The 16412-nt window shown below is 46.2% G+C and overlaps 2 protein-coding genes across 7 annotated transcripts in view; both read right to left on the bottom strand.

Annotated features, from left to right (window-relative positions):
- Positions 1-1861: 1861 nt before the first annotated feature.
- On the bottom strand, positions 1862-9282 carry LOC134562478 (palmitoyltransferase ZDHHC23-like). 3 transcript variants are annotated; one of them, XM_063419886.1, is made up of 5 exons: positions 9077-9282; positions 8175-8870; positions 7302-7469; positions 6346-6504; positions 1862-6260 (listed from the first exon to the last, which is right to left on the bottom strand). In XM_063419886.1, the coding sequence occupies exons 1-5, from the start codon at positions 9181-9183 to the stop codon at positions 6185-6187; spliced, it is 1206 nt and encodes a 401-aa protein (XP_063275956.1). In that variant the 5' UTR covers positions 9184-9282; the 3' UTR covers positions 1862-6184. The 3 variants fall into 3 exon arrangements, with proteins under 3 accessions (XP_063275956.1, XP_063275955.1, XP_063275957.1); XM_063419885.1 differs by having other exon boundaries at positions 1862-6504; XM_063419887.1 differs by lacking the exon at positions 6346-6504.
- Positions 9283-10134: 852 nt separating this feature from the next.
- The window catches only part of LOC134562477 (protein Aster-C-like), a 51385-nt gene continuing 45107 nt past the window's right edge, over positions 10135-16412 (bottom strand). Inside the window, exons 8-13 of one of the 4 annotated variants that reach the window (XM_063419884.1) lie at positions 16106-16209; positions 15234-15413; positions 13713-13770; positions 13101-13211; positions 12171-12276; positions 10135-10494 (exon numbers count right to left, since the gene is read on the bottom strand). In XM_063419884.1, coding sequence (XP_063275954.1) covers positions 10417-10494; positions 12171-12276; positions 13101-13211; positions 13713-13770; positions 15234-15413; positions 16106-16209 — 637 coding nt within the window. In that variant the 3' untranslated portion in view covers positions 10135-10416. The remainder of the gene's footprint in view (positions 10495-12170; positions 12277-13100; positions 13212-13712; positions 13771-15233; positions 15414-16105; positions 16210-16412) is intronic. The other 3 variants (XM_063419883.1, XM_063419881.1, XM_063419882.1) reach the window with 3 other exon arrangements.

Genomic DNA, 16412 nt, shown 5'->3' with positions numbered 1-16412 from the left:
TGGAAACTGTTCTTTGCCTCCAATGCTCTTACCTTCCAGGATTCCTTCTATTCCTAGTAGCTTTGAAAGATTCTCTTGACAAGACACTCTTTGCTTAGACAGTGCAGCAGCAAGCCAAAAGAAGATCCAGGAGCTGTGCTTTGACAGCCCTGCATCAGCATGGATCTGAAGCTTCAGCTAGATCCAGCTGAGGGATAGGGAAGATGTTCAGGGATCAGGCAAATTCATACTGAGTATGGTCTAAATGAAAAGGGAGATGAGAAGTCCTTTGACTTCCCTATTGATCCATACTTGGCTGAAAAAACTCATACCTCGTCAGCAGAAGCAAGGCTGTGCCAGATGATGCACAGGATACCCCTCAAATCCCTGGCACAATGTTGGTGTTTTGAAAATTGAGGCTCCCACAGGAGGGTGACATGAGAGAGCTTGTCAGACCAAGGTAACAGCTTCAGCCTACAGCTGTGCCAGAGCATTCCTCCTGCTCCAACACTTGGTGAGATGCAGATGTCAGTGCCTTAATGCTGGTCATCAGCCCACACTCACAGCTCAGACACACTCCTGCCTGTCAGCTCCTTGCTTTTCTTAGCAAGAGAGGGAGGTGGCTGCACAGCCAGGCTTTCCTTCTCCTGTACAGGGGTGGGGGAAGAACTGTTACTGCAGTACGACAGCAAATACAGAACCTTGAAGTGATTGCAAACTCCCCGTGCTCTATTATAGACACCCCTGCCCTACACAGTTCTTACACGGTGTCCCAAAAACATTAACCACAGAAATACCATCTTCTCATTAAATCTGTATACTGATCACTTTAGTCCCCCAGGCCCTGCATAAACTGGATCTGAAAGAGTGCTGGAAATATTACACAATCTCCTCTGCTCCCTCTAGGCTGGGAGGGACAATAGTTAGCCTGGAAAGGGTCCATGGACCACTGCAGTATGATCCACAGCCCACATCTTTGCAGACCTGTTATTCATTATGGGCACCTGCCCCAGCAGTGCACCTTGGCCTTCTCAGCACAGCAGCTGCCACTCCAGGCATGGAGGGCTGTGCTCTGCAGGGCCAGCACAGCAAGCCACAACAGGGGGGAAAAAAAGGTAGGGAGAGACAATTTCTTGTGTCGCCATCAACAGCACTGGAGTTAACAAAGCTGGTCATGCCTGGGTGTCCAAATCTGGCACCGTTCTGCAAACACCAGTCTCGTCCAACTAAAACCCTGCTGGAAGGTCCCTGTCAGCAGTGCAAAGTTACCTTCAAACAAACAGCTGAACAGCAGACAGAAGTACTACCCAGGCAAACCAAAGCAGAGCTCTGAAACGACCAAAGGCACCTGTGATTCTACTCATTAAAAGTTATCTTGCCTTTCAGCAGCTGTCCCAAGATACCAACAGAATTAAAGGCTACATCTCTTCCCACTATCTACAAGGCAAATATCCATGTCATTTCCAAATATAGCTTAGGAAAGGGTTTAAAGCAAGAGATCGTTCCTTTTGGGGGTTCTGGGTGTATTATGTGGGCAGGTGTCAGTGGGAAAGCAAGATACAGGATAAAAAGGGCAGGAACTTGCTCAGATACTGATGTATTGCTCATAGGATGAAAGATCCCCATTCAAATTCCTACCATGAGGGAATATCCCTAGTTTCTACGATGCAGAGAACTGCCAGCAGGTCTCTCTTTCATCTCTGTACCAACAAGCACAAAGGTCAACTTTTGCAGAACTGGAAGAACATTTGTTTCCCAAGCTTTCCTTAGCCTGTTGCGCCCTTATTCCCAAGTGCAGCTCAATAGCCATGAGGCAGCTTCTGGTTATTCGGCTCGCCTGCATGTGTTGGCATAAATCAACAGGCCACTCCACAGATAATTTCCATTAATTTATTTTGATTCATTTGATACCCATTTGGAAACACTGAATATGATGCAAAATGGACACAAACATACACACATCAGTCTCTTCAAATAAGCTCACAAATATTTCACAAAATTTCTTCCTAAAGCTCAAGTTTAAAAAAAACCCAAAACTTTCCACTTTCTTCCAGAGCCCATCACTCTCCACATTACCATTAGAGGAATTCCATAAAGACAAGATCTTAGGAGGCTAAATTCCCACATTTCAGGAAGAACTTCACCTGTCTGCAGACAGATTTTTTGCTGCACGAACATCCTGGTTGTGGCAAAAAAAAAATCCTAGGTAACTGTAGACTTTTTCACTGAAGGAATACAGGAAAACACATCCATAATCACACTTCCTGCCCTAATGAGGCAATATACATTCATATAGGAGGAAAAAACCAAGCACATTATTAAGACATTAGGCAGTGAGGCAGTATCCATTTTATCTTCAGAAGAAATTTTACAGCAAATGGTTTCATTAAGACACTTGAAAGCAACCTACTTTGAAGAGAAAAAAAAGCACCATCATAGCATGAAGGCTGGAATGTGATTAGGAGTCACAAGCAGCACTAGCTCAGGCTCACCAGTGACTTTTGTCATTTGAGGACAAGTTAAATGGAGAAACAGTCGATGTGGGGACCTGTGACTCACCTACAAAAAAGCACAATGCAGGAAGACACAGAGAGTGCCAAGCCACCACTTACAGGGTGTATCCAATGGTGCACTGTTCCTACTACAGACACCAAACATTGGGCTGATGGCATTTGGACACAGAGGGTGTAACACTACAACACCAGAACCCTGGACCCCTAAGAGCTGCCTGGTCTGCAGAAGTCCACTCTATTTGTGAAACAACAAATACTTCTTCAAAGGTCACAGGTAGAGCAAGATAAACTAACTTCCAAAGTCTGGGTGGAAAAACATCAAGGCTGGCTATTACCAAAATCCTTCCCTGCTCTTGATCAGCTTTGTGTCCTCTCTTCACACACAGGGAAAGCTTTCAAGCACCAGCAGGGTACTGTTTTCTGCCTGGCATATAGCTGTACAGGTGTGACACTGGCCCTTGCCTGAAGGCCACACACAACCCACAAGTCCCCTGTCACAGGCAGGCTGCTCCCACTGCTCCAACCTCAGGCAGCACGGATCAAGGCAACTACTAACACGGGGAGCCTAAAGATTGACTCTGCATGCTTAGATTTTACCATTTCTCTACCAGCATGGTCAGTACCAAGCTCAGCAGGAAATTACTCAGAAAAGAAACCGTTCCTGAGCACTCCAGATCACAACAGTTTGCCCTTGCAGTAACTGCAAAGGGAGCATTACCCTCCAAGGGTTTCCTGCTAATTCTCTGGGATGTTAAAAGGAGAGTTAGAGTTCCCAAATATGCATCTGAAGGGTTTGAAACTCTGCCACCCATTTAGATGTCTTTTAAATATCCTATTACTTTATGCTTCTCATCTCCCAAAGCATTCACAAAGCAAATCCTATCAGGAAGAAAAGGTAAACCAATGCCATGCCATTAAAGAAACAGTCACCATTACTATGCAGATTACAACCATCTAAACTTCCTATTCACTGAAGAACCAGCACTGCATTTTCCTCCTAAAAAAAAAAAAAAATCCTTGCAACCCTTTTAGTGCCCTGCATGGTTTCTCCCTGGAGCCAGTGCAAAAAATGAAATTTACTTTAGCACTTCACCTCCACTCTACTGGAGCATGTTTGACCAAGGTATGGAATGGTTACATTAATCCCGGGTCCTTTGTTCCTAATCTGCACTCCAAATTCCACACTGCCTAGGAGAACAGCCCAGAGAGAGTCTCGGTGTGAGCAGTTTAGATGAAACCTCTGAGTCACTAAGAACTTGCTGAGAGACAAGGGACAAGGCTACAGTGACAGTCAGGCTGCAAAGGTGCAACCAATCTCTGCCTGCGGGAGCAGGTGAGCACCACAGGGTCAGCACTGCCAGGGAAGTCCCCTGCGATCTGCTCTGCTTTCTCCCAGCCAGGAGTAGCAGCACTCTGAGAAATCACTTATCTCACACCTAACAAAAGCTCCAGAGCTCATTCAGCTGGTGGGTGCATGATTGATTCCTGTGCATGCAGCTCACAAGAACAGACAAATTGGCTGTCTCCACTGCAGAGGTTCGTTTAGCCCAGGAGGTTCTTCTGCCTTAATCTCCCGCAGTGCCAGCAGGATAAGGCCTAAGAAGATCCTGCTAGCCCACAGCATCCTTATCTCCGGGGTTGCCAAGCTCGACATCGTCTCAGCAGGCATCACAAAATACATATGTGCCATGGAAACATATACAGACAACTCAAGAGGAAGCAACTTTGTCTCAATTTGAACTCCTGGGATCAGGCTTCAAGATCCTAACAGAAGGTCATAAAGGAACACTTGGCACAGTCCAGCTGGGTACCTTTTTATTCACATTAGGATCAGGAAAGTGGTCAGAAACTCCTACTGTGCTTGGTTAGAGGTAGGAAGCAAAAGAGCTGCCCCTTTACCTCCTTAAAAAGAGCTGCTCACTGGATGAAAACGGGCAAGAGGAAACAAGGGAAATTCAGTAACCGTACAGCCACATTCCAAATGCAGCTGCTCCTTAATTATCTGCTGGTTATAAAAAGTGCCACTTGAAGAAACCAAACAGTACAAAGAGGGACACAGTCTTTACCTTAAACTGGGACACGTCATGAGGAGCACTCACAAAACATATGGCAGGGATCCCAAGGGACAGTCTTGACCCTGCTTTCTTTTGGCACCATGCACCATCCATCCATTCTTCAAAGCTACTGCACAGCAGCACAGTGAATGTGCATCACTTGCCCAACATCCCCCAGAGCTGCCTGCCATGCCCATGCACTCAGGGGCAGCATGATCCATGCATGCTGCATGCATCTGGAAACACCACAGGTAGGACAAAGCTCTTATTTCTGCTTTTGCACCTTAGGCCCATCCTCGTACCATGGTCCCCAGCTCTTCTAGATAGACCTTTCCTATTACTGCAGGGCCAACAGCATACATAAAGAGTTTAAAACAAAAAGCAACAAAAAATCCCATCCATGAAATCCAGAAATCACTGGAGAATAACAAAAAACCTTGTTATTTTGGCTGGAGCTCAAGTCCAGGCCATAATACAGTTGCAGGCTGATGAGGCAGAAACAGCACTCTTGCAGAACACATTTTAACAGGTTCATTCACCTGCCAGTACAGGTCATCCATCCCAAAAACAAACACATCCTCTACCTCTCCCTATGTACCTTAGGGTTGATCTGGTCCTTGGCTTCTTGACTTGAGAAAACAGATCTGCAGTCAGGCAGCTCCACAGTAACCACGCTGAGAGGAGACAAGATCACTGTGTTAACAGCAACAGAACCAAGATGCTACGTACCAAATGGGCTGCTAGCAGAATTGCCTACTCTCCCTTCTCCCACACACAGAGGATGAAGGTAATTTCCATAAAGCTACGGTTACACCAGACAGACAGCACTCTTGTTTTGCCCTCAGAGTTCACTGTTACACCTTGCTTCAAAACTCCTTACTTGGTGCATTTACCTGCTGTCACATTTCACAACCCATAATCAGAGCAGAAACATTTTGAGGGAGATGAACAAAGCCTTCAAATCAACACAGACCCAGCCTGCAGAAGGAACAATGGGATCCCTTTTCACTCATTTACACAGACAGGGATGGAATAACAACTTTAGGGATCAAGAGGTGAAGGAATCTTACAAAGTCCCACAGGAATGCAGCTCACAAAGGCACTTAATAGAAGCATGTACACAGCTGGATGGAATCAGAGATAGTAAAAATAAATAAATGAATGCACCAGAGAGGAGAGCGCTGCCCAGTGACTGCCTAGACAGTCTCTGTTAGCCAAAGAGCCTGGTTTCTGCAGGGCTCCATCTGTATCCCAAATTCACTCTTCTGACATCTCCAAAATGCCACATGTAGATACAAACCCAGGGATTCCTTAACCTTTGCAGGAACCAGTGCACTCTCTGAAGCCCAGCAGCAGGTTCCTCCTGATGCCAGTACTCACATCTAACAGAAACTCAAGTTCTCAAAACCTTGTGCTCTTCTTGCTGATTCCCACAGTGGAAAAAGGCAGCAGGCTCCTCCTCTCCCCATCTGCACATATGGCTTACTGCTTTCTGCATCCTATTGCTGGCTGAGAGCACACGAAGAACCATTCCACCAGGGAAAACATCTGGTGTTGTCACTGCGGGGATAGCCCACACATTGACCACGAGGAAAGTTGTGCGAGGAAGGAGTCCTGGTGGGAGGGGCTGCTCCCCTGCTAAACAAAGTCAGTGAGCCATGACACAAGGCCACCTGCAGAAAGAGGGGTGTCACACGATGTCCTCGGCAGAGCGCTGTGGAGGAGAAGAGCCCAGGCTGAGGAAGTGGCCCCAGTTGCAGAGGAGTCCCCTGTTATACTGGCCAGTGTCTATCACTAACCCGCCCAGCAGTCTGCGCCCGGTGTTGTCCCGCAGAGCCAGCCGAGCTTCCCTCTCAGTAACGTTGTAGCTGATGTTCAACAGCTGGATAAGGAGGATGTATCCCATGCCAGCTGTTACAATGGCACAGTACCATACACAGGTGAACGACAGGGCAGAGCTGGCAGCAGGGAAAAAGATGGGAAGGAAGCCATTTAGCACTGGAGCAGCTGCTTTAAAGTGACTTTCCCTGGTAATCACTATCCTTTCAAATCCCTGTCTACATCTGCCATAGTGATCTCACTTTGCTGCTTTCATCAGATAATCCTTAAAGGCTTTCTCAAAATTAAAGCTTCAGGGCTTACTTAATGAGAGCTTTTACTGCTACCACAGCTACTCTTGCACACTGCTGTCACACAACCTAGCTCTTTCCTCTTCCTGTTGTAATGGTGCTGGGGCCTTATTTAAGGACCCCAAGATGCTCTCACTCTACAGGTCATGAGATGCAGTAGAGGAAGGAAGAGTCACTTGTGTACTAGCAATGCTCTGCCCATCTGTGCTAGTGCTGGTCTCTGAACTCGAGTCCAACAGCTCCCACCACCTTCCCTGCCAGACAGGCACGTTCTAGGCAGATAACTTGGAGGACAGTCACTAGATAAACAGTGAGGAACAATAGCAAGAGAGAGTGTGTGGATTCCAGGCTGTCTACTGCATTGGGGGGCATAGATATTTAAAAGTACATCTATACATAATATAAATATTTCAAATGCTAACTCCTTCCACTTTTTCCAAATAGCAAGCTCTCTCTGAGTCTCAGGCTGCCCACCTTGGTAAAAGCAGAGACACATCTTTGCTTTCCAGAGTTTTTTAAGGAGCACTTTGTGTTCAGGTCTGACAGCCAGCAGAAAGAGGAACAGGAGCTAAGCTGCCTGAGCAAGCCTGCTCCTACCCCAGCTCTGTCCCAGACAGACATCTCACCTGTAGTCAGAATAGGCCCCGGGGCAGTAGAGCAATGCCACAAACGGAGTTCGGCCCCTACAGATGGTGTGCAGGGTCAGGGTAATCCCATACACAGAGGTGAGCATGAAGAAGGAGAGTGCAAGGATGAAAGCTTGATGGTTCTGCTCCCCTACACAGCTGTTAATCCTCCAAAAGGAAAGAAGAGATTACTTTGTTTAAAAAAAGAAAAGGAACAGTCTTCTATTTCTTCTCCCTCCCCCAGCTGTCAGAGAAGATGATTTCCAAGGTGCTTCCAGTCAACACAGGCTAAGAACTTTGAGAAATGTTGAAAGAAGATTTATAACTTTATATAGAAAAGTTACAAACACAAGCCAACAGACCTGTAGGGTAACAGCAGTAGACTGTTTGCCTCAATTTTTTAGCAAGGGTAGTATCCTTTGCTGAGACACATTATACCCTGCTGTCCCTTGGTTCCAGCACCACATGCACACCCAAAAGGCAGCTTTGGGTTCCCTTGGCCTAGGGGAGCACTAATGCAACTGAACTGCAGGACTGCTAATGTTCTACAGACAAGCCTAAAGAAAAAAAAATCTAAGAAAACCCATACCAAAAGCAACCCCAAACTAATGAAAAACAGTAGAGAAATAAGGCAATTCTAAAGCATGCTGTAGAAGCTTTTAGCCATCATGTCAACCCACTTAGAATAAACAGTTATTCTAACTGTTCTTTTAAAGGGTAAATACAAAGCTTTCTGTATTTAATGAGTGTTATAAGGTCTTGCACATAGCAAATGCAACTCTATTTGCCAGGGACTGTAAAAAAAGAAGGTTACTTTAGAAAGGAGGGAACTCAGAGAGAGAACGCAGGGAGCCTCATCAGTGCAAAACCTACCAGACACAGTGATGGTCCAGTCTCCTCACACACCTGCCGCAAAGCCGGCAGTGCCCTGCTCGGGCTGGCCTGACCAGCTGGCATTTAGTGCACCAGTCCTTTTTCACACCTTCTGGCTGCCCAGCTGACATCCTGCAATAACCTTTAGCCTCCCCATTCACAGCGCGACTGCTGGCAGCACCTGAGATACCGTGGAGTCCGATGGAGCTCCCTCTAACACTCCTGTTGGGCAAACCCTGGTGCGATGGCTTCTCGTCGCCTGCTGGGATGGGAAGGTAGCCAGGGTCCTTCTTGGCTCGGGACAGGGCTGCAAGCATAAAAATTAACCCGCACGTGAGAACGACCACTTGGGAATACTCCACGTGGCCCCGGGGAACCACCTCCCGGAGAAACACATAGTACATATATCCCAAGGAGAAGAGCCCCAGGCTCAAGAAGAAGAGAGTCCGTTCCTTCCTGCGATGGGTGAGGTAGTAGTACCACAGCACCACGACGGGCAGGGACGTCAGGATGATGAGCCCCAGCAGGAAGTGCAGGGCGGCAACGTGGAGGAAGACGGGCAGCAGGACGAGCGGCGGCACGAGGCTGACGTTGATCCTCACGGCCCCCGAGAACCAGGGGACACGCAGCCGGTCCGCGATGGTGTCGGCGATCCTCTCCAGCGCTCCCGGGGGCAGGGATCTGCACGTCAGCCACCTGCGAGCACAGCGCCGGCTGGCACCGGGGCGACCGCGCTCCCGCCCCTGCCCCGTCCCGCCGCCTCCCCCGTCCCTCTCTCCCCACAAGTTTCCCGGAAAGCGGGGCGCGGCTCCCCCGCCCTCAGAGCGGCAGCCTCGTGGGGTCGCCGCCGCCGGCAGGGTATCCCGCAGTCGGGCGGCCCCCGAGGGTCGCGGAGCCGGTACCTGTCGCAGCCGTCGTCCAGCTCCTCGCAGTCGCAGCAGCACGCCGCTAGGTGGTTGCGCCGGCCGCGCCGGTCCACGTACTCGCAGCAGCAGAGCGGCTCCTCCATCGCCGCGCCCGCCCCGTCGCTCCCGCGGCGCCGGGAGCGGCTCCCGCCGGCGGCGCCGCCTCAGGTGCCCCGCGCGCGCCGCCGCCCCCGCCCCGCGGCCCCGCCCCCGCCGCGGCGCCCGCCCGCCATTGGCCGCGCGCGCCCCGAGGTGTGCGGGGGGCGGCGCCCCCGCCCGGACCGTCCACCTGACGGCGGCGCGCGCCAATGGGCGCGCGGGGGCGGCGCCGCCGTCACGCGCGGCACCTGCCTTAAAGGGGCAGCGCAACAGGTGGAGGCGCGGGCCCGGCCCCGCTCCCCGGGCCGGACGGGCGGCCGGGGAAAGCTGCCCCCGGCACACCCCTAAACCGAGCCTGCACCCACCTCCATACCCCACACCCTGTGCCTGCACCGCTGCCCGACGGGCTGAGCGCCGCCCGAGCCACCGCTGCCCTCCAAACGTGCCCCAGCCTCGAGGGAGGGGGCCCTTGCTTTTTCTTGGATTTTCTTTCTGTATTCCCCTTCTTTCCCTCAACCTGCTTAGAAAACGCTTGAAGCACATGAAAAGGTGTTTCATCGTCAGTGGGCACACCACGCTGAAGCACTGAAGCACAGCCCTTGATGAAGGGAAAACACCGAGGGCTGAAATTTCTCTGGGAGAGCTGGAAACAACATATGGCAGAAGGCAGCCTGCCAAAGCTTGCAGTATGCAAGAGATATCAAACCCTTTCCTGTTAATTAATCTTAGGCATATTCATCCTTAAGTCGGTGACTTGTTTCACAAGGTCCCCACGACTAAAAAAAGCCTATGAAGATCCTGTGGCTGTGAATCCACTAACGTTCTTTTTTCTCCAAAACACTCTTCTCACTGATGGTCATTTTCTACGTTGACGTGAAAAGCTGCAATTTCATACAAGACAAGCCCATTTCTCTGCGGAGGGTGTTTTTACCCATCTGAAATGTTCAGATCTGATCATCAGCAATACAACTGCCCTCGCTCACTCACCGTGGGATGGATCCAAGAGCTCTGCACTGCTTGGAATTGAGACTCCCCAGAGCAGAAGGCTTGCAGGAGAGACAAGACTGCCAAGCTTTGGCAATGCAGAACCCGACTTACTTCTTCCACAAACCTTTATTCTGTGCAGCTTTTGAGCCAAACAGTAAAGAGTCCAGAGAAGACAGTTACAATCCCTACCCCACAAGTCCTCACACACACATCTGTTCTTCCAACATCTTGAAGAAAAGCTGATGTGGCTATTAACTCTCAGTCTTGCTGCTCTGTGTCCTGTTCAAGTAGTCAAAGCTTCTTTGGAGCATGGAAAGGGAAATCTTCAGCTGCGAAGATACAATCATCCCCCCCACCAATTACTTAAGTCAGTCTCCTGCATGGGTGAGTGACATCAGGAAAATAAAGTCTCCCTCCTCCTTTTCTTTTAAAGATTTCATGTGATTTCCTCCTCCCTGTTTCCATAAACAGTTGGCTTACTGTGCTCTCCTAACAGCTACACTCTGTAGAGTTTATAAATACTAACAGTCCAGGATGATAAAGTCTTAACACCTCACCAGACAACAGCACAGAAGATAAACCACCCCACTCATTTTTAGCCACAGATAATGTTCAGTGCAAATACTCCAAGGAACATGGCAGCACAACATGAATTTTCTTTTAATACCTGGCCCTTCTAGTGCATTTTGGTGCACAAAACATGTTTAGATTATTGACAACCCTCAGGAAACACAAGGTAGCAAGCACTAAGATGTGTCAGTTCTGCCAGACAAAAAGTGTTATTCTGATGAAAAAGGTGGCTAAATTCTCACTTTTCTTTTTTACACTGTGTGTTCAAAAAGCACTTAACACTTCAGAATTAGGAATTGTTTGGATAGTAAGCAGAGAAAATAAAAAGGGCATGGAAGCCAGAAAACTTCATCTCTAAAGTGAGACCTTCAGCATTCAGGCTTTTTCAAGCTGTGATCAAAGTGGTTAATTAATAGATTAATAGCAGTTATGGGTGCAGAGACACCTCTGAACAAGGAGTATAAAAAACAGCTGCTTTTTCTAGCCTCCTTTAGTGTATAGAAGAACAAAGAGCAAACAATGGAAAAAGGTACATGTGAGCTCCCCCTTCAGCTTTCCTAAACTAATAATTTATTCCATTGCATTTTAAGATTTAATAAATAAAGTTAAAATCAGAACATCCCTGAGTAATAAGTAAAAACTAAAGCATGAATTTACTGTTCTTCAAATACTGAGTCAAAATTTCAGCCTAGGGATTGTGAGTATTTAAAAGTCATGGACTTCAGGATCAGAGACACACAACATCAGTATTCAACATCTTTCTTTTTTTCCATGTGTGTCTGTAGTATACGAGAGCCTGAAATTTTAAGTTACTGTGAAGGAGGATTATCTTCTGTGGAGCCTCTCAGAAACATATGGTCTGCAGAAATCATTTATTTTTCACTGGAGATCAGGTGGCCCCTTGATACCAACACTAAGTGAAGCTCTTGCCAATATCTAGAAGAGTAGTGGGGAGCAAAGGCCAGGATAAATCTGAATGAAGAAACCCCATAATAAGATGGGGAAATACTTCACAAATCTTAATAAGAGTATTCTTAGAAAAGGGGATCTGTTTTGAAATACTCCAGTCTGCTTTGTCATGATTCAGAACTGCATTAACACATCTTAAGCACTTGACAAGTTTAAGAAAATTGACATGGGCACTTGCATCTTCGTCATATAAAAAAATCCCAAACCAAAAAAAACCAAAACAAACCCACCAAGCAAACAAACAAACCAACCCCAACTCTGGAAGAAACAAATTCAAAACCAAAGCAACCCAAAACACCAGAAACATAAGCACTGCCTATTCACTGAACTCAAGCCTAGGGCAAAACAGATCAAGAAAACTTCATCTAGCACCAGACCACATCAAACAAAAGCTATGATAACACAAGGGAGAAAACTTGAGTTGCTGAGAAACAAGAACATCACCAGGAAAGATTTTCAGACCTACCTGCTCAAGCATTTCAATTGAGTCTCTTAAAACTCCCTTCACATGTTTAACCTGTTCCTTATCATATTGAGGTATCTCCTCTTTTGATACAATTTCTGGGGATACGCTGAAAAAGATTGAAATTACATCAGAAACATGAAACAAGCACCTCAATACCTTTTCAAAAGCAACTGTTCTCTGTCACCATTGCTCTGCCCTTGCTAAAAGCATCCTCTTTAAAAAGCTGCCTGCAGTTGAATTCCAATCCCTGTTTTCTTGAAGCTAGTACCTCAGACCTTGGCAGGCAACAGCCACCAAGAAGAAGCTGTGCTCATGTTACATTTACGATGTAAGGTCCATGCTTCAGGGAGCAAGATCTTTCTAATGAAGAAAGTTGCTCTAACCAGTTCTGAGATGGTCACTGTGGGAGGTCCCCACACCCCTTCCAGACTCAACATCAAGATGTGGTTTTTAACTTTTTTGTTGATACTGTATTTAACAGGAAGCAACATCTCTCTGGATCTGAGTACAAAAGGCACCTAACATGGAAGTTTGTGAAGGAGGGGAGATTTAGTAGGAGACTCATAGAGAAGCTAAAAAGCTAAATGAATCTTTAACATTCCATTTGAGAACATGCTGGTTCACACAGGATGAACACTCCGGTTCTGTGATCAGCACTATGATATTCACAGAAGATGAGTCACAGCAGGCTGATAAATGCAAACTAAGGTTAACATTTCTCCCAAAACAGCTTGTCAAAGGATAAATTTATTACTGCAAGATGCAGTCAGACATGTCAGTGGATTTCAGCACAGACCACAGAAGTACAGCAAGCCCCAGCCTCTTCTGAAAACTTGCCACTGAATTTCATTGTTTATAATTTATTTCCTTAGATCAGATTCTCACATAAGCTGAAGAAGAAAGCAAGCAAAGATTGTGAATTCAACTTACTTCAAAGAGCTTTCCTCCTGAAGCTGGACATGATAAAGGGACTGAGCTGCATGCTCTATCTTTGACAGTTTGAGGAACAGTGTTATATTCAGCAAGACTAAGAGCAGCAAACTGTAGCAAGAAAAGAACAAAAATCAAGTTTTGTAACAATTTCAGTTGCAATACTACAAATACAAAATCATGGCTAAAGACAGCTAAGGAAACAGAATCCTCCCAGAATCCTGGGAGAAAAAAGGTGTGGGGTAGCACTACACTGGAAATTATTATCTATCTGAACGATTCTTAGCAGTTAACCACTACGCTGGGTAATAGCAAACAATTAACAGGATCTCTTCTTGGAACTCGTAAAATTAGGAATTAGTAGATTCTACACTTTATTTTTTAATAGGATCAGACCTGAGAAAACCTGTAAGGTAGACTAGTTTGACAAGTCAGTATTTTCATCCTGCACATCATTTCCAAGTCAATCCATTCCCCTTTTACACCCACATGTTCCACTCAAATTACTTTATCATACTACATGCAATCTTCACATGCAAATGAGGAATAAATACAAACAAAAACCAAGACGAGCTTGAATCAAGCAACATTTCAATGCAAGTGAGTACTTACAAGACACTCATTACTACAATGATGGTGGTGGTCCTACTTACTGCATCTCTTTTCCTTCCTATAGGGCATGAAAGAGAAGGAGGTTAAAAACTACTAAAGAACATTCCTAAAGGATGTCTACAGATAGATGTATGTCAGTGTCCAGCACTTCACACAGAATAGCTCAACAACTTCTGAAGGAAAAAAAAATCAGGTCATGTAGGTGCACAGGATCACCTCCAACATTCACCAAGGCATTTTTGCAGTCATCTCTGAGAAGCTGAGTGAACAGTCAGGCTCTTCCATCAGAATTCCCCCTACCCACTGTGCTGGGGCATGGTCACATTAAACCTGAATAGCCTGAGAAGGTTGCAGTCCATCCATTACTAACATGCACGTGTGCTGCTAGTCACACACAGCAGAGACAGGCTGCAAAGTGGCTCTCTCCTGCTTGTTCTCCTGCTCACATTCATCTTTCTGACAACCAGTGTCAGCCACACTTTCCTGTAACTTGTCCCATCCTTACCCACTTGGTTTATCTAGTGTCCTGAAAAGAGCCTTTGGAGAGGCCATCTGCTACTCATCAGGCAACAGGGATCAGACACTGAGGGACAGAGCGAGTGCCCTCTCCAAACTGAGCACCTATCACTGTAGGCACACTGATCTTTAAACATAATTAATTTTGCACATCCTGCACTGGACAAAAGATATCCATAAAAGCTGTAGTGTACACTGAGAGACACGCTCATCTGAAAAGGTGCAGCAACAGTAGCAAAATTAAGCAATTAGGAAGCAATTCAATGGGTGAAAAGTCATTTACACATGTTGCTGATCCAAATATTCTCTCAGTGCTATCTATACTCAGTGTTGCCTCCCTCTTTAGGGAAGTGTACTTGCTGCTACCTCACTGTTTAAAATTCAACTTCTGTCATGGAATCCACCATTCATTCCCTGGTGCAAACCACTGCACAGATGTTCCTCATCTCTCTAGGTGAGGCTAATATTGTATATGCTGGCAGCCAAGTCTGTCATGCCTAAGGGCAGCAGAACTGCAAGAAATGCTTCAGTGACCCAGAAATTACAGAAGCATATAGGAAACAGACTTCTTAGCATTAAAAATAAATAACCAAAACTGAGGCAAGTGGCAAAGTTTAATCAACTCATGACCTGTGTGCAGTTATTTGAAGAAAAAAAGCAATTTTTCAAAAACTTCACAACAATCAGGTTGGTTTTACTTCCTCATCCAATCTCATTTTCAATCCTTTGCAGATACAGAGCAGTATTTAAGATTTTGGTTGATTATTATTTGTTTTGAAACTGAAGGTGATATCAGGCTTAATTTCATGAGATATTCATGATAAAAATGATTACGCATGCTCCAAATCTACTTTATGCAAGCCTGAAGAAGCTTGAACTTGTTAAAACATTTGCTATCACAGACAAGAGTAATATAAACATTATTTTGCTACTCTTGCACTGTTTTAAGAGTTATGCGTTCTTGAACATACCTTTTGGAAACCACTTGATATAAAAAAATCCTACCTATTATGCTGCCCTGGGACTCTACTCCCATGTCACCAGAGGAATGTTGGGAAGAGCGTTTGGGAAGTGATTCTGCCAAACCCCGGTGTAAAGTGCGTCGCCTTCGCCTCAGTGCAAGTAATTTCCCAGAATCTTCTATAGATTGATTAATTGCATATTCCTCCATTAGGAGATCTGATTCTGCAGTGGAAAAAAACATAAGGTTACTGAACTGTCAAAAAGAAAGCTGGAAAGCTGAAGACAAATTGTGAGATATGCAAGGTCTCAGTGAGAGGAATAAGCACACCTTCCAATACATGAACTTAAAGCAGGTAATTGGCAAATTACACCCTGACCTCCAACCCTGTTCTATTTGCTAGAGGGCACTTGGAACACTCTGAGAGGTGGTGCTCACTCAGCCCAGGCAGGATTGTTCAATGCTATGCCAGACAGCAGCTGGGAGAGCACTGCAAGACACTGTTAGACTGAGACTAGGAATTGTGTTAGTCTGTGAGCCCGCAGCAGTGGCTGGCCAGGCTGTGAACATTCATGGAGCCTGCCAAGTGCCACTGCTTCTCTTCTTATATGCACAATCAAGGAAATTCTAAGAGATAAGCACATGCAGTTGAAAATAACAGCTCTCCTGCTGCTCCTCGTGTTTCCTTCTGAAAGCAATTATGGCCAGGTATACAAGAGCCCCTTGTTAGCCACAAGGCTTCTTTCATACCCTGGAACTGGCAGATACATTGATGACAGGACGCTCTGTCTTCAAGAATGCTTAGGTGTTGCCTTTTTTTTCAAGCTATTCTTCGAGCAGCCAGATTTGACAGACACAAAAACATACATAGAAAAAGTAGCCTCCTTACTCCAGCACAAAGAAGAAAATACCTTACCAAGTTGTTTGAAGTTTTCCTGTATTCCTCCCCAGGTATTCTTCTCAATTACAGACTTGACAAGGCCCCAGGGCTGTTTTTTGTACTTCACTTCTGCAGAAACCCTAGCAAACAGAATGCAGTAATGGAAGAGTGCTCTTCTAGGCGGCAGAGTGAGAGCAGAAATCTCTTATCAGAAGCAGGCATCCAGCTCATGTCTTAAATCTGAAATACCAACTGGAACTGCCACAGTTCTCCAGCTGGGCAGCACTTTCATTGAAAAAACACAAGAGACAAGTAGCAAAGACAATATCTCTAGCTAAAGCAT

Source organism: Prinia subflava, chromosome 28, assembly GCF_021018805.1.
Source record: "Prinia subflava isolate CZ2003 ecotype Zambia chromosome 28, Cam_Psub_1.2, whole genome shotgun sequence".
Lineage (NCBI taxonomy): Eukaryota > Metazoa > Chordata > Aves > Passeriformes > Cisticolidae > Prinia > Prinia subflava.
This window is presented reverse-complemented; position numbering and strand designations above follow the sequence as displayed.

Excerpts from the sequence above, each read along its gene's own strand:
- LOC134562478 (XM_063419885.1), bottom strand. The coding sequence starts at position 9,183 with ATGGAGGAGCCGCTCTGCTGCTGCGAGTACGTGGACCGGCGCGGCCGG. Across the intron at positions 8,871-9,076 it reads CTGGACGACGGCTGCGACAG|GTGGCTGACGTGCAGATCCC; the intron begins GTACCGGCTCCG and ends CTGTGCTCGCAG. Across the intron at positions 6,505-7,301 it reads GGGGCCTATTCTGACTACAG|CTCTGCCCTGTCGTTCACCT; the intron begins GTGAGATGTCTG and ends CCCTGCTGCCAG.